This window comes from Furipterus horrens, unplaced genomic scaffold, assembly GCF_987537825.1.
Source record: "Furipterus horrens unplaced genomic scaffold, mFurHor1.1.pri manual_scaffold_4, whole genome shotgun sequence".
Taxonomy (NCBI): Eukaryota; Metazoa; Chordata; class Mammalia; order Chiroptera; family Furipteridae; genus Furipterus; species Furipterus horrens.
In genome coordinates, this window is record NW_028327174.1 from 149,678,470 (window position 1) to 149,705,771 (window position 27,302).

At 39.4% G+C, this 27,302-nt stretch overlaps 1 protein-coding gene across 4 annotated transcripts in view; it reads right to left on the reverse strand.

Annotated features, from left to right (window-relative positions):
• Window positions 1–26,804, reverse strand: part of PDCD1LG2 (programmed cell death 1 ligand 2) — a 66,161-nt gene extending 39,357 nt beyond the window's left edge. For 3 of the 4 annotated variants that reach the window (XM_090275833.1, XM_090275831.1, XM_090275829.1), the window contains exons 1-2: window positions 15,694–15,876; window positions 1,986–2,285 (exon numbers count right to left, since the gene is read on the reverse strand). In XM_090275833.1, coding sequence (XP_090131959.1) covers window positions 1,986–2,285; window positions 15,694–15,748 — 355 coding nt within the window. In that variant the 5' untranslated portion in view covers window positions 15,749–15,876. Of the gene's footprint in view, window positions 1–1,985; window positions 2,286–15,693; window positions 15,877–26,595 lie in introns of those variants that run through there. The other variant, XM_090275830.1, reaches the window with a different exon arrangement.
• Window positions 26,805–27,302: the final 498 nt, after the last annotated feature.

Here is a 27,302-nt window from a genome sequence, read left to right on the forward strand (position 1 = left end):
CTAATTACTCTTTTGTTTAGGGTTATGGAGGTTTTTACACAGTGGAGCAATATGTATTCATGATGGGTGACAGGTCGGCTTTTTATGCAGTGGAAAAAAGCAATAATATAAGAGGAAGTGTTCTAGGGGAACCCCAGAGCCTTATCTGGAAGGCATACTCTTAGGCACACTAAATTTGGGGGAAGAGTACTTGGGGAAGACGAAGATTGAGAAATTCACTTCCTAAAACTGCTTGTGCCTATGCATTCCTTAGAAAGTCTTTGTGATTCCCATATATCCTAGTTTGGAAACCATTAACAAGTTAAGGTTAATTAATTAATTAATAGTTAAGGAATAAATCTGCTCAACACCCAAGTCTTCCCTGGTGTAGGTGAGGAAGCAGGAAGAGTGCCTTCACAAGAATGAGGGATAGCTCTCAGCCACAGAGGAAAAATGGGATGACTGGCCCCAAACTGCCCAAAGACCCTAGATGCATCACTGCATTTAAACAGAGATCAACAGACATGGGGACAGTGACCTAGAGGGGCAGATACCAGAGTACATTAGGGATCATGAAAATGTACAGTCCTCTCTCTTCCTGTTAATTGAACTCAGACTAACTTCAATATTCTGGAGTTCCTCCCAGTTTAAGCCTGGATGTAGTGAATGCAATAAAGATAGAAGGCAGTTACATCCAGGCTATAAAGGCTTTCCTGATGACTCATGAATACTTGATGCATAGGAGCTCACTGTCCCTGTAATAACTGTGTGTGTTTGAATTGAATCTCTGGACAGTCACCATATCATATGCCAGGTACCATGCTCAGTTCCTTATCTTTATTAACTCTTTTAATTTTTAAAATAATCCTATGTGGTAGGTGCTACTATTGTTATCCTTTTACAAATGAGAAAAATGTTAGGTTATGAAAGGTGAAATAACTTTCTCAAGTTCACAGGTTAAAATAACATTCACCCTCATGTTTAATCCTTTCAATTTATCCTTCTTGGTACCAGATCATAAAGTCACACCATTGCTGCCAAGGTCACTGGCTAGTCTTTATGTACCCAAGTCCACAGACCCTTGAAAAGATAGAACAGAGATCTAATGTGAGTTGGGGAGGAGACAGAGAAAAACTGGCATATTTTAACTCAGAACAGTCAATGAAGGCTGAAAAACTACAAGCCAATGAATAGAGCTAACACTATTCTTTTATAATTGTTATATGTCTTTCCCAAAACAACCTTTCCTAGGACAAACAAAAACTTGAATATTATCTTCAGATTTAGGTTCTTGTGGTGGTGGAGGAAGCCCTGAGCCTAGCTATTGACTTCCCTAGGCTCCCTCAGGCCACCACTTCACTTCTGTGAACTCCTGCTTCATCTGAAGTAAGTCAGGCTTGGACTAGAGCAGAGCTTTCCAAACGTTTTAGATGGACCAAGAGTGAGAAAAATAATTTACACCATGAGCCAACATACACACCTTCGGAAACAAGAGTTTCACAAAACAACACTCAGCCCTATTATGTGATACCCTCTGGATATATTCTATTCTACTTATTTTGTTCATTCATTTTATTGGGTAAAAACATCCACCTGATTTACTACTCCCTAAACCGATGTTTTAATCCATAAGTGGATGGCAAACCATGGTTTAAATAACTCTGGACTAGAGGAATAAGTTGTTGTCAAAGAGTAGCTTAATAATCAAGTTAGTGTTGTTCCTCACAAAAACTGTAAATTAGGCACAGCCAATCTTTGGCACCCTTCCCACCTTTCAAGGTGTCATTGTCTGGCTTCCTCCAGCCCCATTTATTCCTGCAACTCCTGCCCCTATTTACCCTTACCTCAGCTGCTTTATACTCATTTGTCAAGAATGATTTCTGAACTGGTGCTTTTCTTTGAGATAGCTGTCTCTTTATAACCATCCTCCCAGCTTTTGCCTGTGCTCGCTGTAGGTCCTTGTTGGAGATGTGCTTCCATGGATTCCAGTCCCTGAAACTACTTACCTTTGACTTTTAGAGTCAGGTACTTGTAGTCCCAGGCTTTCCCATAGATGATCACGCAGCGGTACTTCCCCGCATCTCTCACGTGCACATGGGAGAAGTGGAATAAGGCCTTCCCCAGGGGCAGCTGCTCCTTCAGCAAAGTGATACCACGCGAGGATGTGTTGTTTTCCACCTTTTGCAAAGTGGCTTCTATATGTTCAACTTCCAGATCATTTTCAGGGTAAAAATCACACTCCAGGGTCACGTTGCTGCCATGTTCTGCTTCGTAAAGATCCTTAGGGACTGTCACTGTGAATAAAGCTGAACAGAAAACAAGACGTTCTCCCATAGTCTGCCTTCACATTTCAGTTCTGTACAGAGCGGGAGCTGAAGAGACTCAGACCACCCCCATTTTCTAGGAAATACCTGTCATTATATGCCCTGGCTGGTTTAGCTCAGTGGATTGAGCGTCGGCCTGCGAGCTAAGTGTCGCTGGTTCGATCTTCCAGTCAGGGTACATCAGAGAAGGAAAACTCTGACTCCAAAAAACCTCCGCTGCCTTGCGGCATACCTCTTCAGGGGAAAGGCTAAGGGAGTAAACCCTGACAGAAAATCCGGAGCCGGAATCCCTAAGGCGGTTTGACGTTGTAGTCAACACCGGCAACTCCTGCGGCGCACCTGAAGCCAAGCTGTATCGACTCCGTCTTTCCCTTGGACCCTTCAGCTGCGAAGAGAGGGGGGGTCTGCTGCATGGGCAACAGCAGACCCTCCATATTACCCTGCCCAGGCTCTGTAGCTTCAGCGTCATCACAAGATGTCGATTCAACACGGGAGGAGACAGATACCATGTCACTCCCGAATCGGACTGCACAGCCATTCTCGGCGGTGCAGATAAGACTCTTAAGAAGCTACACCATCGTCTCTCGAGACGGACGGCTGCCGACGACGACCTGTCATTATCTGGGCATCGCTTGGGCTCTTTCCTCTCCTTTCCCTATCCAGTCTGGGCAAGAGTGGAATTCTTGATCTGTTGCTCTGAAGTAGTTCTCTTCCCTCAACACGTCCCATTTATACAGCTGACTGCCCACCCACCACCTATCATCCAGGCTTACTTTTTTTCCTGTGGATCAAATTACATCATTCCCTGCAAAATATTATCCATGATAGTAAAAATAACAACTATCACGTGTTGCGTTCTTACCATGTGTTAGGCCTCTGATAACACATGATCTCAGTTAGTCTTCCCAGGAAATCAGCAAGGTAGAACCATCATCTTTTCCAGAAAAGGAAACTGAGACACAGAAAGGTTAAGTAATTTGCCTAAGATTGCACAGCCAGGATCAGACCCAGGTATTGCTAAATCCCAATTGCTCTTAACCACCACACCATATAAGTCCACCACAGAAGCTTACTTTCTATCAACAAAGGGAAAGAAAGAATAGAACTAACATTAAGTGTGTACCTACTATGTGCCAGATGTAGACCACTAGAAGCATGAAAAATGATTTTAGATGGAGCAGAATGAGGGCCTAAAAGGAGTTGGATTATTCAGAGAGGAATTTATTTCCTCTTCAGTTTTATTACAATCATTGAAATTACACATAATTTACAACCAGACTCTCACACCTTTAAAAATGAATATTTTTCCTTTTAATAAAACAGGAAGCTTGCAAGCAGAGAATAGTATCTGGGTAGATTTTAATGACACCACTTTGCTTCCACTGCATTTATATTTGCTCTTATCCTCTATTTACCCATGCCAGTGATGCTGGTTTTCCATTTACCACAGAGCATACCATTTTGTTAAAGAATAAAGCTGTGTTGACTTAAAGAATTTTACAAAAACTATAACATAATGTGTAGTCAAACATGGCAAACTAATAAAGGTGGTGCATACACAAATAAAGTGTGAGAAACCATACAAAATTATGCTGTTTCCATCATTAGTCATCATTAATGAATGGATATTCATCATCACTGAGGTGTAGCAAGATCCTGAACTAGCTTCTAAATCACAATTAGATCAAGTTATGTTCAGTAGAGCTTGCTTCATCCATCCATTAATTTAATCAGTAAAACCAACCTTACAATAACTATTTGGGGAGGCTTTCAAGCATTTGCCATTCAAGGAGTTTTTTTTCCATGTAAAAGGTGGTATGAAAAGAACATTGGATTTAGTGACAAATGAACCTGGGTTCAAATTCTGACTGTATTGGGATTTCGAGCCCTCTGATCTTGATTCCGTTATTTAACATTTATGGGTCTCAGTCTCTTTATCTGTAAAGGCACAAGATTAATATATCTACCTCCCAGTATTATAAAAACTAAGAGAAATGGCATATGTGAAGTACCTTATTCTGGCAGGTTGTAGGTGGTCAGCAAACACTGGTTCTTTTCTTTTGTACCCAATTCAATTCTTGGGAAAGTAATAATTCACGTATGGAATGCTTGGCCATTCTTTATTAACTACAGTATTTTATTAACCAGGAAAGCTCATTCCCTGACCATCCTAGGCAACAGATTTCATGGCATAAGTAATTTCTGGGTTTTTATAAGTTGCTTAAATGATTCGCATTGTAATGCTCTTCTTACTCATGGTTTTTCTCCCGCTGTCTTACAAGTCTTTGAAGGCAGTGACCAGGTTGAGTTTGTTTTGGTATCTCCAATGCCTAGTACATACTAAGTTCCAGTTAAGGTTTTGGCAAATAAAGGACAGAAAGAGAGAGAGGGATAAAGAAAAGATGAGCATAATCATATTCACTTCCGTTTTTCCCTCATCAGAATACAACTTGCCCAAGATCATACAAATTGGCATTCTTAATTATTACATAGCATACTTGATCATAAGTGCTATGCACAAACCTGAGCTTTCTCAAAAATGACTGACAAATTTACATCTTGCCTCCAACCCTTGTTATAACAACCACTAGAACATTAATGTGCCTTTATAACAGAGATCTATGTTACCAAAAGCAGTTACATCTGCCCAGCATTCTTTTGTGCAGGATGAGGGTGAAGCAGGGCTATATAACATCAGTGCATCTGTGTACAACAATGCTAATCACACCTGCATTTGTTTGGCCAGGTTGAGGACATTCTGGGGTGATACATAAGGAAAGAGATGTTATGCTTCCAAATATCTTGAATGATTGCATTTTCTGGAATCCACTGAGCACTTGTTATAATTCTCACCCAAGGTCTCCAAAATAGGACCCTCTTAAAGGCATATTCCTTTATGATGAGAATCATCTTCAAATACTTGAGTTAGGACGTCCCCTTAAAACTAAGACAGCAGTGCCCTGGCCAGTGTGGCTCAGTTGGCTGGAGTGTCATCCAGTAAACTGAAAGGTCACAGGTTCGATTCCCAGTCAGGGTACATACCTGGGTTGCAGGTTCGGTCCCTGTTGGGGTTCGTGCAAGAAGCAACCAATTGATGTTTCTCACATCAATGTCTTTCTCCCTCCCTTCCCCTCGCTCTAAAATTAATGAGCATGTCCTCGGGAGAGGATAAAACATATATCTATATATCTGTAGATATAGATACAGACAGCCACTTGATACCAAGTCTGCTCTTTCCTGAAGATTAATAATTTAGTTATTCATTTATCAAATATGTATTAAGCATCTTCTATGTGCCAGGGTAAAGAATTTATACTACTTTTACTCTCTTCATAGTACTTCCTTCTTTTATTTTATTACACTTGATAAAACAGGAAACAGGGAAGAGAAATGGAGCTTACAAGGAAGATTAGTTGCTGAGTCTGAGCTATATGAAGAATTTGAGGACTTTGGGTGTAGTCTCTACTGAATTTATTTAACAAATTTATTTAACACACTTATGCTTTCCTCTCATGAGAAGAATGGCTGTAACTTCCTCTGGAACTCCCCACAGCATACAGTAGAACTCCCCTCTTGACTGTCTGGACCTTTGACAAAAATCCATTTTCTGCTTGCTTTCCCCCTCTGCCCTGTACACAGTGTGTGAGTACAGGGTTCATAGGCATAAAATATGCTACCTCTCAGACAGGTGACATTTTTTAGCTAATGTTCACAGAGAAAAGAGCAATTAGCAAACATGAATCATGTATCTGGGTTGCTCAGAATAACTGGAAGATTGTTACTTGGGGAGGCTTTTAAAACTTACTAATGCCCTGGCCCTACTTAGAGTCCTTTAAAATTAAATTCTAATTCTTTTGTGAGTCCAGTATCAATTTGTTTTTTATTTCCCTGGAAGCTTCTAATGGGCAGAGAACATTGAGAACCATTGGTTAGACGAATAAACCACCTGCACTTGCAAACATCTTTTATCATCCTGCCATTCAAAGTGCTGTCCTCAGTTTCACCCGCGAGCTAGTTAAGAATGCAGAACGTCAGGCCCAAACCTAGACCTAGAGAAGCAGAATCTGCATCTTAACATTGTTGGCATGATTCATGTGCACATTGACATTTGAGAAGCAGAGTTATACACTGGTCTGCATTTGGACTTTTAATAGGAAGTAGAGTAACAGTTAACATTTATTAAACACAATGAGCCAGACAGCTAACCTTTACATCATCATCGCATTTGATGTTTCCAAAATTCTGCAAGGTAGAAGTTAATATCTCCATTTTACAGATGGAGAAACGGAGGTTTAAAAAAGTGATATATTTGCCCAAGATCAAAGAACTCTCATGGAGTTGATATTCAAATTCATTTCTGTTACTTGAAAACCTATACTACTAATAACTCTACAGATATGACTGTAAATCCACTGGCATTATACATCCATGAATGAGGTAGATATACTTTTCATCTTTATGCTAAAGAAAAGACATTTATTTTCTATTTTATATGCCTCGTGGTTACTAAAATAAGCTTCAACCTAGCATTGAACTCCTGAAGTTATCAAACAAAGGAGAAAATTGGAAAGTTTCCATGACTACAAAATTAAGCAAACAAAAAAGGTTTTCCCCATTCATTTGGATCCCTTGACTATATTAACAGGTAAAGGACTTGCCCAGGGCATGAGAAATTCATAAATGCAGGTTCTTTAGACAAATTAAAGCAGCTTCCTTGAGTAATGCTCCTGGAGTCTTTTTAAAAATGTATATAATATATACATAATTTTGTATTATATTGGCCCACTGGATCTATGTATTTTAGCAAAAGATAAGAATCTACACAATTCAGTGAAACATACATAGTTTTAAGGTATACTCATAATGCTGGAACCTTTTTTGACAGTTCTGCAGGTTACTTTGCATTTTATTTGCAATCAGGCATAAATGCAAGTCAGCATCTGCCACAGCTCCAGGAAAAACAAAATAAATCATTTGCATTGCTTCTCAAGATAGCTTCCTCTTTAAGCTAATTTTATATTTTGTTTCCCCATTTAACAACAGAACCTTAGGCTTGTTTATACTTCCTCCCAAAAGAACTTGAGAGGTGGGGGCTGCTTTACACAGCCACAGTTTTCAGAAAACTATAGTTTCTCGAGACAGAAGCCTGCTCTGGGCACCTGACTCATGCACTCCTCTTTGTAGGTACTCTGCATGCAGACATCTTGTCTCTTAGAAATCCTTTCCCTAACCTGATTCTTCTGCTTCATATACCTCAGGTATCAGCAGAAGAAGTTTTGGAGGCTGAAGATCAGGTAAGTGGAGAGACCCAGACCTCAAGCATAACAGACATGTGCCCCCTTGGCTTTTATCCATCTTTGGATGATGAAGAAAGAGGAAATATCAATGGAAAGAGTAAAATTTGGGTTACTTTTTCCTCCAAGACATGACGAAATACAAAAACAAATATTTTTCCCTTAAATTATTATTACAAGATGGGTTACAAGATGTCATTAGATTTTGAACTAAAACTATAAGAAACTACAAGAAAAAATAAACTATAATGCTACAATAATAAAAGAGTGTGATATATGTGGGAGGGTATACACATAGATCAAAAGAACAGAATGCAGAGTCCAGAAATACATAGACCCACACAAATATGGCCAGTTGATTTCTGACAACTGTGCAGACAAGTCAATGGAAAAGGATAGTGTTTTCAACAATAGGGCCAGGCAACTCAATGCCCATATGCAAAAAATAAAAATAAAAAGAGCTTCAACCTCTACATCACACCTTTTATAACAATTAACTCAAGATGGGTTATTAACCTAAACATAAAATGTACCACTTTTATAGTTTAGAAGAAAACATAGAAGAAAGTTTTTTGGAGCTTCAGTTCAACAGAGTTCTTCAGATATGACATCAAAAACACAACTCATAAAATAAAAAAATGATATACTGAACTTCATCAAATTAAAATCTTTGCTCTGCAAGGGACATTGCAAAAAGATAAAAGAATGAGCCATAAATAGGGAGAAAATATTTGTATATCACATAGTTCATAAAGGACTTATACTCAAAATTATAAAGAACTCTTCAATCTTGACAATAAGAAAATTAAAAAGCCAATTAAAATTGATCAAATAATTTGAATACACACTTCACCAAAGAAGATATATGAATGGCCAACAGCTATATAAAAATATGCTAATCAGGCCTGGCTGGTGTGGCTCAGTGGATTGAGCACAGTCTTGTGAATCTGAAAGGTCGCTGGTTCGATTCCTGGTCAGGACACATGCTTGGGTTGTAGGCCAGGTCAAGAGACAATCAATTGATGCTTCTCTCCCTCTCCTTCTCCCTCCCTTCCCCTCCCTTTAAAAAATACATTAGCAATTAGACAAGAAAAAGAAATAAAAGGCATCCAAATTGGGAAAGAAGAAGTAAAACTATCATTATATGCAGATGACATGATAGTATACCTAGAAAATCCTATAAACTCCACTAAAAGACTACTCGATATAATAAGTGAATTTGGCAAAATAGCAGGGTACAAAATAAATACACAGAAATCTAAGGTATTTCTGTACACCAACAATAAAATATCAGAGACAGAGACAAAAAAGAAAATACCACTTACTAAAGCAACAAGAAAAATAAAGTACCTAAGAGTAAACTTAACCAAAGAGATAAAAGACCTGTACTCTGAAAATTACATAACATTGAAGAAAGAAATTAAGGAAGATACAAATAAATGGAAGCAAATAACATGTTCTTGGATGGGAAGAATCAACATCATCAAAATGGCCATACTACCCAAAGCAATTTACAGATTCAATGCAATCCCTATTAAAATATCAATGACATATTTCACAGACCTAGAACAAAGACTCCATATATTCATATGGAACCAAAAAGGACCCTGAATAGCAAAAGCAATCTTGAGACAGAAGAACACAGCAGGAGGAATCACAACACCAGATATCAAACAATACTATAAAGCCACTGTGATCAAAACAGTCTGGTACTGGCATAAGAACAGACATATAGATCAATGGCCTCTATGGTCAACTAATATTTGATAAAGGAGGAAGGAACATAAAATGGAGTGAGAAGAGCCTCTTTAACAAATGGTGCTGGGAGAACTGGATAGGGACTTGCAAAAAAATGAAACTAGACCACCAACTTACACCACACACGAGAATAAACTCAAGATGGATCAAAGACTTAAATGTAAGCCATGACGCCATAAAAGTCCTAGAGGAAAACATAGGCAAGAAAATTTCAGATATCTCATGTAACAATGTCTTCACGGATACATCTCCTAAAGCAAGAGAAATAAAGGAAAAAATAAACAAATGGGATTACATCAAACTAAAGAGTTTCTGCTCAGCAAAAGAAAACATCAGCAAGATGAAAAGGAAACCAACCATATGGGAAAACATATTTGCCAATGACATCACAGACAGGGGACTGATTTCCAAAATATATAAAGAGCTTATATGACTCAACATCAAGAAAACAAACAACCCAATTAAAAAATGGGCAAAGGACCTGAACAAACACTTCTCTGAAGAGGACATACAGAAGGTCCATAGGCACATGAAAAAATGCTCAACATCATTAGCCATCAGGGAGATGCAAATAAAAACCACAATGAGATACCATTTTACACCAGTCAGAATGGCCATCATCAACAAATCAACAAAAAACAAGTGCTGGCGAGGATGTGGAGAAACGGGAACCCTACTGCACTGTTGGTGGGAATGCAGACTGGTACAGCCACTATGGAAAACAGTATGGAATTACCTCAAAAAACTAAAAATGGAACTGCCTTTTGACCCAGTGATTTCACTACTAGGATTATACCCGAAGAATCTCGAAACACCAATTCAAAAGAACTTATGCACCCCTATGTTCATTGCAGCACTGTTTACAATAGCTAAGTGCTGGAAACAACCTAAGTGCCCATCTGTAGATGAGTGGATTAAAAACCGTGGTACATCTACACAATGGAATACTATGTAGCAGAAAGAAAGAAGGAACTCCTGCCATTTGCAACAACATGGATGGAACTAGAGAGAATTATGCTTAGTGAAAGAAGCCAGGCAAAGGAAGAAAAATACCATATGATATCGCCTAATACAGGAAACTAAAGAACAACACAAACAAAAGAACTAAATAGAAAAAAGAGCAGAATAGCAGTCAATAGGGGAGAGGGGGGAGGGAGAGAAGGGGGATAAGTAAGGGAAGGGTTTAGTCAAAGAACGTGTATAAATGACTCATGGATACGGACAACGGGGAGGGATATGATTGCGGGAGAGGGGGTGGGCTGGGTGGGGGAGAGAAATGGGGGGAAAATGAGACAACTGTAATTGAAAAACCAAAAATTAAAAAAAAAAAAAAAAGTGAGTAGAAACAAACAAAAAAAAAATGTTTAAATAACAAAAGCTTATAATGAAACAAGCTTATCTTCTCCTCAGTGAGGAACATTAGTATGTTTGAGTAAATATTTAATGGATAAAATTGAGTCAATTCAATTTAATCAAATGGCTGCTTAATAAATGCTTGTTGATTAAAATTAAATTCAAAAGAAATACATTAAAAAAATAAAATAAAATCTTTAAAAACATGCTAATCATCACTAGATACTAGGAAAATGCAAATTAAAACCAAATGAGGTACTTCTACACACTTTTTAGACCAAGTTAAAAAAAAGAAAACAACAATGTCAATAGGAAGTGCTGACAAGGATGTACAATTGGAACTCTCATATGTTGCTGGTAGAATGCAAAAATGGTATAGACACTATGGAAATGTTTGATGGTTTCTTATAATAAATATATACTTAACCATATGACCCAGAAATCTCACTTCTAGGTATTTAGCAAGTGAAATGAAAACCTATGTTCTCATAAAAACTGATATACAAATGTGTATAGCAACTTTATTTCTATTGCCAAAAAATAGGAAACCACCCAAAAGTCCCTCAGCTGGGGAATGAATAAACAAAATGTGGTATATCCGTACAGTGATATACTACTCAACAACAAAAAAAGAATGAACTATTGATACACACAACAGTATGAATGCATTTCAAATGCAGTATGCTAAGTGAAAGAAGCCAGACACAAAGAGTATCTAATGACTTATCCCATTTGTATAACAGTCTGGAAAAGTTAAAACTATAGGACAGAGAAGAGTGGGTGTCTGGGCTTACACGTTGGGGGAGAGTTTTTGTTTGTTTGTTTGTTTGTTTGGCAAGTGATGAAACTGTTCTGGACCTTGATTGTGTTGGTGGTTATATCACTATGCGTTTGTCAAAATTCATAGATGTTTTATGAAAAAGTAAATTTTACTGTATATCAATTTAAGAATAAATATTTTAAAAATAAAATGAAAATGTTTTCCACTAATTTTTACTTCTAACTTTAAGCTATTTCATACACAATACAGAATATCTTCAGAGCATATGTAAGGGAAGAGTTCATGATAAATATTTTATTTGGGGTATACTGAGAATCAATTTTTAATCACAATTTTTTAGGCAATACACATTTATTTCAAGCATTAATCCAGAAAAAAACTAAAATAAATGTAATGTCCATCAATAGTGGACTGGTTAAATAAATAACAGCATATCCAATGAAGCATAGAGCGCCTTAAAAATGAGGGAAGTCTATATTTGCTGATATGGAAACTATAAAAAACATACACTTACCAATTGCTTACTAAAGTTTCTTTTAATGATTTTTTAAAGTATATTTTATTAATTATGTTGTTACAGTTGTCCCAATTTCTTTTCCCTTTCCTCCCTTCTTCCCAGTAGCCCCCTTCCCTCCAGCAATCCCACCCCCACTTAGTTCATGTCCATGGTTTGTGCATATAAGTTCTCTGGCTTCACCCTTTCCTATATTATTCTTAACTTCTCCCTGTCTATTTTGTACCAACCAATTATGCTTCTTAGTCCCTGCACTATTTCCCCATTTCTCCTCCTTCCCCCTCCCAGCTGATAACCCTCCAAATGATCCCGATACCTATGATTCTGTTCCTTTATCAATGTGTAGTTCTCAGGTGCCCCCAACTGGGGACCTGGCTTGCAACCCAGGCATGTGCTGTGACTGGGAATTGAACCAGCAACACTTTGGTTCGCAGGTCGGCACTCAATCTACTGAGCCACAGCAGCCAGGGCCTCTTTTAATAATTTTTAGTAATTTATTTTATGGAAAAAAAAAAGGGGGACAGATACGATAGAGCTCTGGGGAGTGTTTTGGGGAGGAGGTTATGTTGAGGTGAGGGCAGGTGAGGAGTTTCAGGGGAGGCTGGCACCGTTCTACTTCTTAAACTAGGTAGTTAAAAGTGTCTACCTTCCAGTAACATGATATTTTACATTTGTTTTATGTGGCTTTCTGTATGTGTGGCATAAAAGTTTAAATGCAAAAATAATTTAAGATATTGAATTCAGTAAAATGAATTTATACAACTTCTAGTATTTACGTACTAGTGCTTACTAAAACCCAAGAACTAGACTAGTACTAATGATGTATTGAAATCTACTGCTTCTACCAAAGGTAATCACCATTTAAAATATTCTGTTTATCATTCTCTTGCTTATTCTTTTTAAGTTTTATCAGTTATATGTATGCTTAAGCAATATTTTGTTTATACAAAGGACAATGTGAGGATGTCATCTTCTGTATTTGATTTTTTTGTTTTTCACTCAACATTATGCTGCTAAAATTCTTAGATGTAGGTGCATGCTTTTGTAATTAACCTTTCTGTATGTTTTATAATACTTCATACTGCTAATACACTAATGTATGCATTCTCCTACTGATGGGCATTTGGGTTGTTTTGTTTTGTTTTTAAATGACTAACAATGTTGCTTTTTAAAGTTTAAAAGTAGAAATTTAAACATAGAGAGTAATAAGAAATTACATGGATCCAATTCATGTGTCTATTTTTTTGCTTTTCAATGAAGAGTGCAGGTCTGGGGATGCAGAGGGCAAAGAGGGAATTGAGGGCAACGGTCTGGCCATACTAACAGCCACAGCTGTCTTTGGGCCCTGGATGCTGTAGCCTGGTTGTTCTCATGTGCTTTTTAAAGGATTCTTATAGTTTAAAAATTATATTTTAATTATACAAGTAATCCTCTTGTAGATTTCCTTTAATATACAAGTAAATGCATACTTCTTGTTTAAAAAATGCAACTTAGTAAACATATTAAATAAGATTTTTATTTTACCCTCATCCCAGATCTCATCTATTCTAAAAAAATAAGCACTCTAATCAGTCCTCAGATTCTTTAGTTGTTTTTTTCCCTTTCTTTCTTAGGTAGCCTCTATAAGAAACCTTTGAAATTAAAACTCTAATTGGGGAGGCATAAAATGTCAAGACTTAAAAAGGAACATGAGGAGTAGGCATTCTAATTTAGGCAGATATTTAATGTTTGATTGAACTGATATTATCTGCATAATATATAGTAGAAAGCAGAGAAGAATTCCAAATTTGTAGAGCAAGCAAGATACAATATGTGTATAGTTTCTTCTTGGTTAATTCATAAACATAATTCAGCATACATATTTTAAGGTTTTGTGAATGTCCAGAATAAATGTTTAATCTATGTCCATAATACAAATTAACTCCAAAAACCCATTCCAAAGTGGGTAGATTAGGGGTTGTCTGCCATACGTGTTTGCCATTCTCATGGTAGCATAGTAAGGTACAAAGGACAGTAGCTTTGTAGGAAACTTGCGCACGCCACGTAATAACTATGCAATGTTTGGTAAATTAAATAACTTTTCTGAGTCCCAGTTTCCTCATCTACCAAATGGTTATTGTGAAGATTAAATAACATATATAAATTTCCTAGCACAGTATTTGGCATTTAATAAGCCCTCAGTAAATATACATTCTGTTCCCTATACCCCATAAGTATCCCTAATAGTTAGCACCTATCTTCATTGCCTTATGCTGCTCATCTTAGGAAGATATTTTCTCTGAGAAAGATTCAGCAAGGAATAGAAAATTATGCTACTTGTTACCCTAACTTCCTTCTTAAGAGAAAACTCAAAAAACAAAACCAAACAACAAAGCAGGATCTCAGTGTTTTTAAGCTACAAACCCACAGAGGCTGCACAAGTCCCAAGGTTTCTCCTGGAGTCCCCAGTCCTATCGGGGGACTGGAAACCACAGCGTCAGACCCTCCTTTTGACCTTTGGTTTTCTTATCACTTTATGGAAACTGAAAGCTCTTTGGTAGCAAGGAAGCGTTAGCCCTTTTTACACGTCTCTAAAACCTCAGCCAGGCAAGGTGCCTTAGAAAGGACACACAAAGTGTTTCTGTAGCTGGCACTGCAGGGCAGGGCTAGAGTAACCAGAATGTTAGGGTGTTCTCCAGAGATGGCTCCTATTACCAGCCCAAGGGAGGAAGAGGGATATGATTGGGTAAAGAACAGTTTGGGACCACCTGGAAGGGAGGAAAAAGCTCTTCAAAAGGTTATCAGTGCCAAAGATGCCATTCTTTGGGTTGGAGCTGCTACCCCATCGAGGACCTGTGCCCACTTCTGTCTTCCTCTCTTACCTCCTGGTATTCACCCAAAATAATGCACTCACAATCCTGACTGCACACGTGAAGGGTCTGAACTACCCTGCCTAGGAGCGCTAGGAACTCTGAAACTGCTTTCCTTCCTGTCCATCCACACCTTCTGGTAGAAGTCCTTTCTTTAATATCCAAAGGCATCGCATTAAGGTTCATCACTCACTAAGATCTTCCAATTCCAGTATTCTACAATTAGGCTGCTACTGTTGCTTTTTTTTTCCTTTTCTTTCAATCTGTGGTTGCCTCTTGTGCACCCCCAACTAGGGACCCAGCCCACAACCCAGGCATTCACCCTGATTGGGAATTGAACCAGCGACCCTTTGGTTTGCAAGTCAGTGCCCAATCCACTGAGCCACACCAGCCGAGGTTACTGTTGTTTTTTAAAAGAGAGACTCCAAAGAACATTTAACAATCAGAGGAATGTCTGCAAAAGACTTTAGAGTAACAGAATCCTCTAGGCGTCCCCCCGACCTTTGTCTCCTCATTTTCCCTGCCAGAAGAGAAGGGGACAGCTGCTTAGCACCTCACCTTTCAGGACAAACAACCAATGCCCTCTTGCTTCAGTTCAGAGGCGCATGGTCCGAGTAGTTCTGTCTTCTTGTCACCATATTCATTGAAGAGTAGGACTAGATGGACCAATAGTCTCAGTCCTTTTTGTAAGACAAGAACATGGGTGTGCTCAAGCCACCATTCTGTTTACTGTACTTGTAACAGCCAATTATCACACTTCCCCTCAGAGAAAGCCTTCAGCCTCAGGACCACATTCACCTTATTGGCTCTTTCTCAGGCCCCTCCCTTTGTCCATTCTTACCTGTTGTCTGATGAAGCTGCATTCCCAGGCTCAAGGTTAGCAGGAGGAGGAACATGTTCTGTATATGATCTGAAACAAACAATTGAAAGCGTCAGGGCCTTCTGAAGTTTTGCTGGGTCGCATGATTTGGTGATTTGCTTACTCATAACAAGGAAATGACTTGACAAGTCATTTAGGGGAGGCAGTGGGCCCTGGTGGAGTGAAGCTGGGAAGGGAAGCTATGGGCCTGGGAGAGAGGGAAGATAGGGTCAGTAGAAGGGAGGAGCTCTTTCTCTAAAGTGTATTAGAAGCCCTTCCTCCTTTTCTAACAGCCTTTTCTGATTATGACTCACCCACACTGGCAGTTATCTGTTTCTCCCACAGAGCCTTCCATAGTTTCAGTAATAGGCCCTTGAAAAATCAATCATGCGTGTCAAATAAACAATTCACACCATCTGTCCCAGGTGGATCAGAAGAACTCTGTGCGTCAGACACTCGAAGATAGTGCTCAATAGCACAGAGCTCAATTCTCAATAAACATTTGATAGCTGATTGAGCAGGTGAAGTTTTCAAGCTCTTTTGAGTGCTGTTACCGAGTTTTCCCATCTCTCGGACTACCTGTTACTAAGAGGTTTAGACAGGGAGAGCAGAGAACTGGCTCTGTTGAGTGGGTGCCCAACCTTGGTCCTCTTTCATCTCCTGTATTTCCACCTTTTCTCCCAGGCTTTTTTTCCCACCCAAGAACTCTCCATGGTTGAAGGCAAAAAGGGACAGGATATATGACTGTCAGTCATTTTGTCTTCTAAGAGGTTTTGAAAATTGTGTTAGCCATGGAACCATTTCTTCAAGGGAAATTGGTTGGAGCCATACATGTAAATCAGGTAAAATCAGACCTGCTCTGAGTTTGATGAAAAGCCAGTGGAGAATTGTATCAGAATGGCATGATCTCAGTTACATTTTTAGTTTTTAAAGTTTTAAAACTTTTATTTATTTTTAGAGAAAGGGGAATGGAGGGAGAAAGAGAGGGAGAGGAACATTGATTGGTAGCCTCTCAAATGCCCCCAACTGGGGACTGGGCCACAACCCAGGCATGTGGCCTGACTGGGAATCGAACTTGCAACCATTTACTATGCTGAGTGATGCTCAACCAACAGAGCTACACCATGCTGGTCAGGGCTCATTTACATTTAAAAGAGGACTCAGCTTTGGTGTAGATAACAGATTATTGTTGGGAAGAAGAGCGGGTGGGGCAATATTAGAAGCAGGAAGATCCGTGAGGAATATTTTTGCAGAGATTATGATAGTTTGGATTAGAGTTGTGGGGCTAGTACAGGTGAGAAGTAGTCTGTTGAAGGTTTCATATATATGTGTATATATATATACATATATAATTTATCCTTTAAATTTAATATTTTTTTCAACATCTTTATTGAAATATAACTGATATATAATAATTATGTGTGTATGTGCAAATGTGTGTGTGCATGTATATATATATGTATATACTTAAAACATACATTTCAATGGTACAATTCAGTGGTTTTTAGTATATTCACAGAATTGTGCAACCCACACCACTATCTAATTTTAGATCATTTTCATCACCCCAGAAAGGAACCCCATACCCATTAGCATAAACTTCCCAATTCTTCTTCCCTGTCCCTCCCTCTCCTGGCAACTGCTGATCTACTTTCTGGTTCTATCAATTTGCTTATTTGGGATATTTCATATAAATAGAATCATACAATATGTGGCCTTTTGTGTCTAGTTTCTTTCACTAAGCACAATATTTACAAGATTCATTTGTGTTGTATCACACACTCAGTACTTTATTTCTTTTTATAGCTGAATATTCCATTTTATGATTATACTGCATCTTGCTTATTTATTCAACAGTTAATGGACATTTGGATTGTTGCCACTTGTTAGCTATTCTGAATAATTCTATTTATATACAAGTTTTTGTGTAGACAAGTTTTCAGTTCTCTTGGGTATATATGTAGGAGTTGCTTGGTTAAATGGTATTAATAACTCTATGTTTAAGCTTCTGAGAAACTGCCAAGCTGTCTATCAAATACATGATTTGCAAATACTTTCTCCAAGTCTGCAGACTGTCTTTTCAGCTTTTTTGGAAGGTCCTTTGAAGCCCAAATGTTTTAATTTAATTTAATTTCAAAGCACAATTCATTTTGATGAAGTTGATTTATCTATTTGGTCTTTCATTGCTTGTGCTTTAGAGGTCATATATAAGAAACCATTGCCTAATCCAAGGTAAGAAAAGATTTACATCTATGTTTTCTCCTGAGAGTTTTATAGCTTTTGTTCTTATATATAGGTCTTTGATGCATTTATTTTATTTTATTTTTAAAAGCTTTTATTTATTTATTTTTAGAGAGAGGGGAAGGGAGAAAGAGAGGGAGAGAAATATCAATGTGTGGTTGCCTCTCACACATCCCCAAATGGGGACCTGGCCTGCAACCCAGGCATGTGCCCTGACTGGGAATTGAACCGGCAACCTTTGGTTCACAGAGTGGTTGCTCAATCCACTGAGCCACACCAGCCAGGGCATAGGTCTTTGATGCATTTTGAGTTAATTTTTGTATATGATATGAGGCAAGGCTCCAGATTCATACTTTTGCATGTGGACATCCAATTGCCCCTGCACAATGTGTTTAAAAAGTTATTCATTTTCCATTGAATTGTTGTGGCATGCTTACCAAAAATCAATTAACCATAGATGTATGGGTTTATTTTTGGACTCTCAATTCTATTCCATTGAATTATATGTCTATTTCATGTACCACAAACTTGATTACTGTAGCTTTGCAGTAAGTTTTGAAATTGAGAAATGTGAGTCCTCCAACTTTGTTTCTTTTCTAGGATTTTGTGTGTGTGTGCCTGCATCTGTGTTTATGTCTCTGTGGGGTGTGTGTGTGTGTGTGTGTGTGTGTGTGTGTGTGGCTATTCTGGCTCCCTTGCATTTCTATATGAATTTTAGAATCTGCTTATTCATTTACACACACACACACAAAAGGCAGCTGGTATTTTGATAGGAATTGCACTGTATCTGTATATCCATTGGAAAATATAGCCATTTAATAATATTAAATCTTCCAATCCATGAATACATGTCTTTCTCTATATATTCTCAAAGAGGATCTTTTGGGAATTGCTCACAGATTAGATATGTAGTGTGACAAAAATAGAAAAATGTAGTAAAATTTCTAGGTTCAGGGCTTGAGTCACTGGGGCAATGTAGGTGCTATTTATTTAAATGGAGAATACTGAGAGAAAATATGTTTGGTTTGAGATACCTATTAGACATCCAAGTGGAGATGTTTAATGGGCAGCTGGATAATAGATGGTCTATAGTTCGGGGGGTAGAGACATATATTTGGGATTCATCATTGTATGTTATTTAAAGCCATGGGATGCCTGACATTATCTAAAGAGAGAAAAAGAGGAAAAAGTGTTGAAGCTCTGAGATATGGGGCATTCCAACCTTTATTGGTGAGAGGGAGGCTACCAGCAAAAGAGGATTGAGAGTAAATGTAAAAAGGCAAATTAGCTATGTCTTTTAATTTCTGTATTCTGATGCTTTGACACCTCTGGGGCCTTGAAGACTACTCTGGAGGGATTGCCCCTCCTAGAATTAACGAATTCCTCACAGAGAAGTTCGTCTTTCAAATGCACACCAACCAATCCAGAACTCATACCTCCAGCCACCCTTTCTACTGGGTTCTCATACTCTGTACCACTACTTATCTGCCCTAATCACCCAGGGCCAGGTACCAGGTAACAAGCAACAGCCTTGATGCCCCAGAGCTTGCTGAAATTATTCAAACCAACCAGTCCTAAGCCTGCTCACCCCACCTTGCCCATTCCTCCCTGTGAAAGCCACAATAAAGGTTCCTGCCCCCATTTCCCCTTTCTCCCTCTGCCTCCTGGCTAACTCTAATGCTTCCCTGTGTGGCCCCCTGTGGTGTGACAGGCCCCTTTCTCTTGGGAAAGAGTATAAAAAATATTTTTTCAAAATGTTATTGTTGTTCTATTACAGTTCTCCCAATTTTCCACCCATTGCTCTCCACTGCCCTGATTACCAACCCCCGCCACTGCTCCCACAGTCAATCCCCACCCCATTGTCCATGTCGATGGGTCATTTATACATGTTCCTTGATTAGTTCCTTTCCCTTCTTTCCTCCCTTCTACCTCTCCCCCCTCCCCTCTGGTCACTATCAGTCTGTTCCTTAAAAAATATTTCTTAATGGCAGTCATTTTCTGATTTGTTGGCCTCACCATTGCTAAATAACAGTAAAACCTAGAATTTAAAACAAAGTGCTACAAGGAAAGAGTGGTCAGTTGAGCCAAAAGCTCCTGAGAGTTGGACATAGCAGTATGGAGGTCATGGATGGCCTGACAGTGGATCTGGTGCCAATGAAAGCCTGTGTGGATTCAGAAGAAAAGAGCAGGGAAAGATAGGGAGACAACAATCATAGGCCACATTTTAGAGAAGAGTGATGAGGCTGTAGCTAGACAGAAATATAATGTGAGGTCCACAGTAGCCTGTATCCTTGCTTTTATTTTAGAAAAGGAGATATTACAGGAGGTGCAAGAACAGAATCAAGTGTTTCCATAGGAAAATGCTCAAGGTACACCGTAGCTAGACTTGAAGATCCCCTTCCTTATTATATCCACAAAAAATATCATCTTTAGCTACAACTGCAGGCCTGGGACTTGTCCAGCATTCTTCTTTCTAGAGCACAAAAGCATAGTACAAAACATGTAGTTCTGGCAACAGAAGGACTTCTGGCTCAACCCTTGGCTCCTTAACTTCTCCTTCTTCCTTGCTCATCTAAGGGGACTTTTTCCCCGCACAGGCAACTTGAGCTAACTGAGAGACGGGCACTGTTGTGAAGTACTTTCCAACCAGCAGCCTCCTTTCTTCTAGGGATGACACGCCCCATGCAATGGTGGAGTGCTCAGGCTCTAAAGTCAAACACATCTGAGTTCAAAATCCTGATTTTAGAGATTATTGTCTTAACCTCTAAGAACTTGGGCAGTTTATAAAAACTCTTTGTGTCCCATTTTTCTATAATGCCAGTGATAATAACACTCACTTCAAGCCAGAATCTTGGGTGTCATCTTAAACCTACTCACCTCTCATCTTGGAAATCCAGTTTATCCCCCAGTCCTGTTAACTCTGCTCCCTGGATACTTCTTGGGTGATGCCTCCTCTTTACATCACTCCATTGCCATTACCTTAATTCAGCTCCTCCTCATTTCTCCTGACTCCATAGTACAGCCTCCTCACTGTCATTTTTACCTTCTAGTTTTGCCTCCCTTTGCGCCGTCTTCCACTTGTCGAGGTGGAGGATGCAAACCTTGGCATCATCCTCCATTCCCTTCTTCTCTCACCCGCTTCCAATTCACTACCAAATCCTATAGGCCCTTCCTTCAAATGCATCTAGAATCTCACTGATTCCACATCAACCTGAGCCATTATCATCTCTTGTGGTGATCCCTGCAATAGCCAGATAACTAGACTCTGTGATTCTGACCTTGCCTTCCTACAGTTTCTCAATACAGCAGCCAGGGGGGAAAAAAAAATCTTTAAAAATAAAAATCATGTGTGCTTGAAACCTTTTAAGGGCTCAATATTTCACTGAGAGTAAAATCCTAAGTCCTTCCAAAAACACAGATGAGAGAGAACTGTTTCAAGCCCCATGCTTTAGAGGACGCCACTGTGACCATGCCTCTCCCTGCAATGTGAGATGTTTGCAGCCCCAGGATGTGTCATCTGGAGCCCTTGACCTTTCCCCACTACTCATCACAGTCTGGGTCCTTGGGATGCTGGAATTTCCTGCCCACTGGCCCTAAGACCCCTTCTAGGCCTGTGCACCTCCTTCCCCAGATCCATCCCTCCAAGGACAAACCTTTCTGCCAGTGCGTATATCCCTATAACCAGGCACTTTCTTCACTCTTTCTGCTTGAGATTACTTTATGTAAAATCGTAACAGCACCATCCCTCCAGCATCTCCAGTTCTCCTTATCTGTCTCTCTCTTCCAAAGCATTCATTACCATTTAACACACAATATAAGGTACTTGTTTATTATATTACTGCCTGCTGCATTTCATAAGAATATAATCACTTAAATGTTTTGCTTACTAGTATGCCTTCAGCCCCTAGAACATTGTCTGGCAGCAAGTAAACAGTCTGTTAATATTTGTTGAACAAATTATCCCTTTATCTAGCAGGCTGAATAATCTCCTGAATACTGCACCATCAAATCTGGCTTGAAAAACTTCAGTAACTCCCATTATTTACAAGGTAAAGTTCTTCGTAGTGTGGCTTGCAAAACTTTCCCTGATCTGGCCCCTCTTGCCTAGGTCACAGAAAAATGCTTGAACTTTCCATGACTAGGATATCACAAGTTCTTTGAGAATTCTAATCTCTCATGTCTGATCTCATTTCTTTCTAACCTTATTTTTCTTCTACTTCAGTTTCTTCATGTGTTTAAAAAAATAGTACTGTATCTTAAATATCTCCTTAAGTAGCTATATTCTTATGCATTTAATACAAGTGAATAAGCCTCTCTTAAGTGTCTTAAGCTGTTCCCCTACCTCAATTGTATCTGCTCCTCACCTCTAGTGTTAGTTCTTAACTCATTACTGGTATGTTAAATGGATACACTTCTGTTTCCCTGCTAGAACAAGAACTCTGTACTTTATTAGGTCCTTATAACTGTTGGCCGAACTTTGGATAATTTAGGCACTTTGTTACTAGTAACACAAAACAATGTGGGAATTTGCATAACCATTGTAGCCTAGGTTCTAGTAGAGCCAGTGTCCAAAAATCTCAAGTTCCCCTGGGGACATTCTCCTCTAAGGAGGAGAGGCCCTGGAAAAGAAACTTAGTAAGATAATTGACAGGACCAGTGACAAAACAATCGAAGCAATGACTTGACTATAGTTTTGAGGACAGACTATCACTGTTTACAATAGCTAAGTGCTGGAAACAACCTAAGTGCCCATCTGTAGATGAGTGGATCAAAAAACTGTGGTACATTTACACAATGGAATACTATGTAGCAGAAAGAAAGAAGGAACTCCTGCCATTTGCAACAACATGGATGGAACTAGAGAGAATTATGCTTAGTGAAATAAGGCAAAGAAAGAAAAATACTATATGATATCACCTAATACAGGAAACTAAAGAACAACACAAACAAAGGAACTAAATAGAACAAAGAGCAGAATAGCAGTCAATAGGGGGGAGGGGAGAGGGAGAGAAGGGGGATAAGTAAGGGAAGGGATTAGTCAAAGAACCCGTATAAAAGACTCATGGACATGGACAACGGGGAGGGATATGATTGCGGGAGAGGGGGTGGGTTGGGTGGGGGAGAGAAATTAGGGGAAAAGGGGACAACTGTAATTGAAAAACCAAAAAAAAAAAAAAAAAAGACAATATTGATGCAATTAGGAATAAAATAAAAAAAGGAGATATAAGAAAATCAGATATAAGAGCGGATTTTTAGAGGAAAGACAGTGAGTTGGGTTTGAGTCATGAAGTAATGCCAGGCATTCAAGAAAAATGTTTGTGTAGAGTTTGGGACATAATTCAGGGCTAGAGATAAAGATAAAGAAGTTATTTCAAGTATGCAGATATTGCCCAGACAGGTGTGGCTCAGTTAGTTGGGTGTCAACCCACAAAGAGAAAGGCCACCAGTTTGATTCCAGGTCAGGATACATGCCTGGTTTGCAGGTTCGGTCCCCAATCAGGGTGTGTACGAGAGGAAACTGATCAATGTTTTTCTCTCTCACATTGCTGTTTCTCTCTCTCTCTTTCTCCCTCCCTTCCCCTCTTTCTAAAAATAAATAAAATCTTTAAAAATATGCAGATGTTAGTTTACATTAGGAAATGAATTAACTCGCTGAGGGGGAGAAATATAAAAAGTGAAACTAAAAAGAAAAGGTCTGAACTCTGAGGAATACCCCCAAATTTGGAGAGCAGGAGAAGGAGACTAGAGAAGGCAGAGAATACGTGGGCCCAAGTCCCTGGCTAAATAGCTCAGTTAAGTTAGGGCATCATCCTGATATCCCAATGTTACAGATTTGCTCTCTGGTCAGGGCATATATAATGAAAGCATAAATAAGTGGAACAAAATTGTTGTTCTTTCTCTCTTTCTCTTTCTCTCTCTCACTAAAAATCAGTGAAAAAAACATTTTAAAAAAATGATCCTGGGGGTATGAGAAGCTCCCCCAATGCAGTGTCTCAGATTCAAGGGAGGAAAACCCTGAAAAGATAATAGTGAGGTCTGGAGAATAAGAACTGGGAATAAGCCCCTAGAAGTAGTAGACAGCTGGAAGGCACTGAGGTGATTGGGGCTGAATAACCTTTCAAATTCTTTTATCTGTCCTATAGTTCTGCGAGTCATTTGAACACAGAGGAACACAACCTAAAAGGAGCCTTGCTGTAGTAGATCAGGGTGTGACAATAGGAGGTCAGGCTGCAGTTGCCTCGTTACATGGTAACCCAAGTATGAAGCAGTTAAGGCTTCATACTTGTGGCATATTTGGATATTGCCATATGGAATAAAAGCAACACACAACAATCTATGGGTAATTGTACAATGCATTGCAAAATGAGTCAAGTCTGAAGCGTGATCCATAACACCATCTCTGAAGATATTAGCATCAACCCCAAATTGCTTCCTGTATATTACACGAATATCCCGCTTCTGGTGATTCACCTGCCATTTCATAAAATCACTTAATTAAACAACTTAGTAAGCACTCAATGAGCACCTATGTGTGTTGTGAGGCATTGTGCTAGGCACCTGGGATTCAGAGAACCTATAAAAGGTTGCTTGTGAGGAGCTCCATTTTATTCATTTTTATTTGTTTTATTTTTAGAGAGAGGGGAAAGGGAGGAAGAGAGGGAAAGAAATATCAATGTGTGGTTGCTTCTTGTGTGCCCCCAACTGGGACCTGGCCTGCAACCCAGGCATATACCCTAACTGGGAATCAAACCAGAGACCCTTGAGTTCTCAGGCTGGCACTCAATCTACTGAGGCACACCAGCCAGGGCCAGGAGCTCCATTTTAGTGTAAAGGCTCACAGACAGAAGAAATTCAGGAAGAAGATACCTTGAAGTAATAGACAAGGAAGATCCTGCTGATTGTGAGAGTTTAGGTAATGAAGGTGAATAAACCAGTTTTGAATGGCAAAAGCTATATGGTTCATTTATTCATGAAATCTTATGCTTGGGAGGAAGCTTGGAGAATACCCAGGTCTAGGAGAATTTGACTCCTGATGCAACTGTGTGATTACTGCTCACACTGAATATTCTAACTGTGCATCTTGTTATTTAATGTCTATCATTACCTTCCACCAAACCATAGAATTTCAGGCTTAGAAGGACTTATTAATGCAAGAGTATCTGATCCCACAGATCCCTTGGTGAAGATGAAAGAATTGACTCAGAGACAAATTACCTGAGGAGAAGGATGAGTGTCTCTCAGAGGAGACTGCTGATCACTTTTCTCAGTCAGAGTTTTTACTGAGTTTTCTACATGCGAAAATGCACGGGTGAGCATGCAGACCTCCACCAAATGGTTGAGAGTAATAACAAAGGGGAACATATATCAGCATAGGGAGATAGGCAGCAAGATTGTGAGGTGACAAGGCATATCATAAAACTCTAGATGTCTTTTTACTTAAATATTTTGTTTTCTCATTCTACTGATAAGAATTTGGGGCTACACAAAGCAAACAGGCTTCATTAGCCCCAAAGAGTACATTGCATTCCTATTCTACTTCTAAAACCCCTCAGAGTGTGGGACCGGCAGTATGGTGTGTGGGGCACATTTGCCAGCTGGTTAAGGTTTATGGGCCTGTGTTTCAGTCCTGGCTCCACACAGCGGCTATAGCCCTCTGTACCATACATACCAGTCTCTCATATCTCCCCCTTTTTTGTTAACTACCTGAGATATAGTGGTAAGGCCAATTCTCGGGTTCTTTGTCCCAAGGCGGGAGAGACACCATAGGCAAGGGAGTTTTGGCTCCCGCTACCCCTGTGGATGATGGATTTAATGCTTACTTGGCAAAACTCTCCTCATAGGTTTCTAATCTCTCCTTTTCCTTGTCTTGAATATGTAAGGCGGCAGCAGCGCCCTCCAAACTGGAATTCTCCTCCCTGCTCCTATTACTTTCGGTTTTAACCAAAGCAGTACGTAGGGGAGTTAGAGCTGTATGAACTAAACCCCAAGTAATTAAATTCTGATGACCTATGGGGGTCCCATTTTCCTGGAGCCATTTAAGTTTCTGTCCTACTTTTCCCCATAATCTAAGTAAAATGACCCTTTATCCGGGAACCAGGATAAAGTTTAACTTTACTGCCTGCAATAGATTAACTACATTTTGTTCCTTTATCTGACATCCTGCAGCTTTTAGGAGCTGTAAGAGCAGGCAGAAATAAACGCCCTGCTCTTTGGAAAGACCTGTTCCCATAATAGAAAGAAAACAGAAACAAAGAAAATAGAAACAGAATTTTCTATGAAAGAAAGTTGTTTAGCTCTCTTTCTCTCTCTCTTTTATATTAATCCTGAGTTGCGAAATGCCATGGGGGTGGGGCTACTATTTTTTTACAGTGTGCCTAGTATTGCATGGACTTTGTCTTCTGGTTGGCGGGAAACCTAGTGTTTCTGTCCCAGTCCACGTGCCAGCTTATCCTGTCACGGCAGTCTTTTAAACAGCAAGGGCCCTAATGGCGTTTGACTGCTCGGCCCAGGCCCGTTGTGGCGATTTTTCAAGAGGAGAGAGAGTGAAACTGAAAATGAATATATAGACATGAACCAAATAGCTGAGAAGTTTTAGCAAAGAAAGATTTCTTCCTATTAACTGAAACACATCCGCAGCCTTACCAATGAAAATGATGCTGCTGTCCCTCTGCTCGAGATCAATGTGGCCAATGCTCCCTCGTCTAGGCGTGTTGTCCGCACCCTTGGCTCGTAGCCAGAAGCACTCCAGCGAGTCCTTCTCCCTGGTCCCTGTTCTGGAATGCCACTTGCGAGAGTATCCTATCCTGCAGATCCCTCAGTGCAGATGAAAGAACTGACTCAGAGACAAATTATCTGAGGAAAGAGAAGGGTGAGTGTCTCTCAGAGATCACTGATCACTGTTTTCTCACTCAGGGTTTTTATTGTTTGCTGTGTGCAGAAATGCATGGGGTAAGCATGCAGACCTCCACCAAATGGTTGGGAGTAATAACAAAGGGGAACATAAACCAGCATAGGGAGATAGGCGGCAGGTCTGTGAGGCACCAAGGCATATCATAAAACTCTAGATGTCTCTTTTTACTTAATCATTTTTGTTTTCACATTCTACTGATAAGAATTTGGAGCTACACAGGGCAAGCAAGCTTCATTAGCTTCAAAGAGTACATTGCATTCCTATTCTACTTCTAAAACCCTCTGGAGTGCGGAACCGGCAGTATGGTATGTGGGGCACGTTTGCCAGCCGGTTAGGGCTTTTGGGCCTGTGTTTTGGTCCTGGCTCCACACAGCAGCTACAGCCCTCTGTACCATACATATTAATAGGCAATTTCATTCAAACTTGACTTCTTTACTTC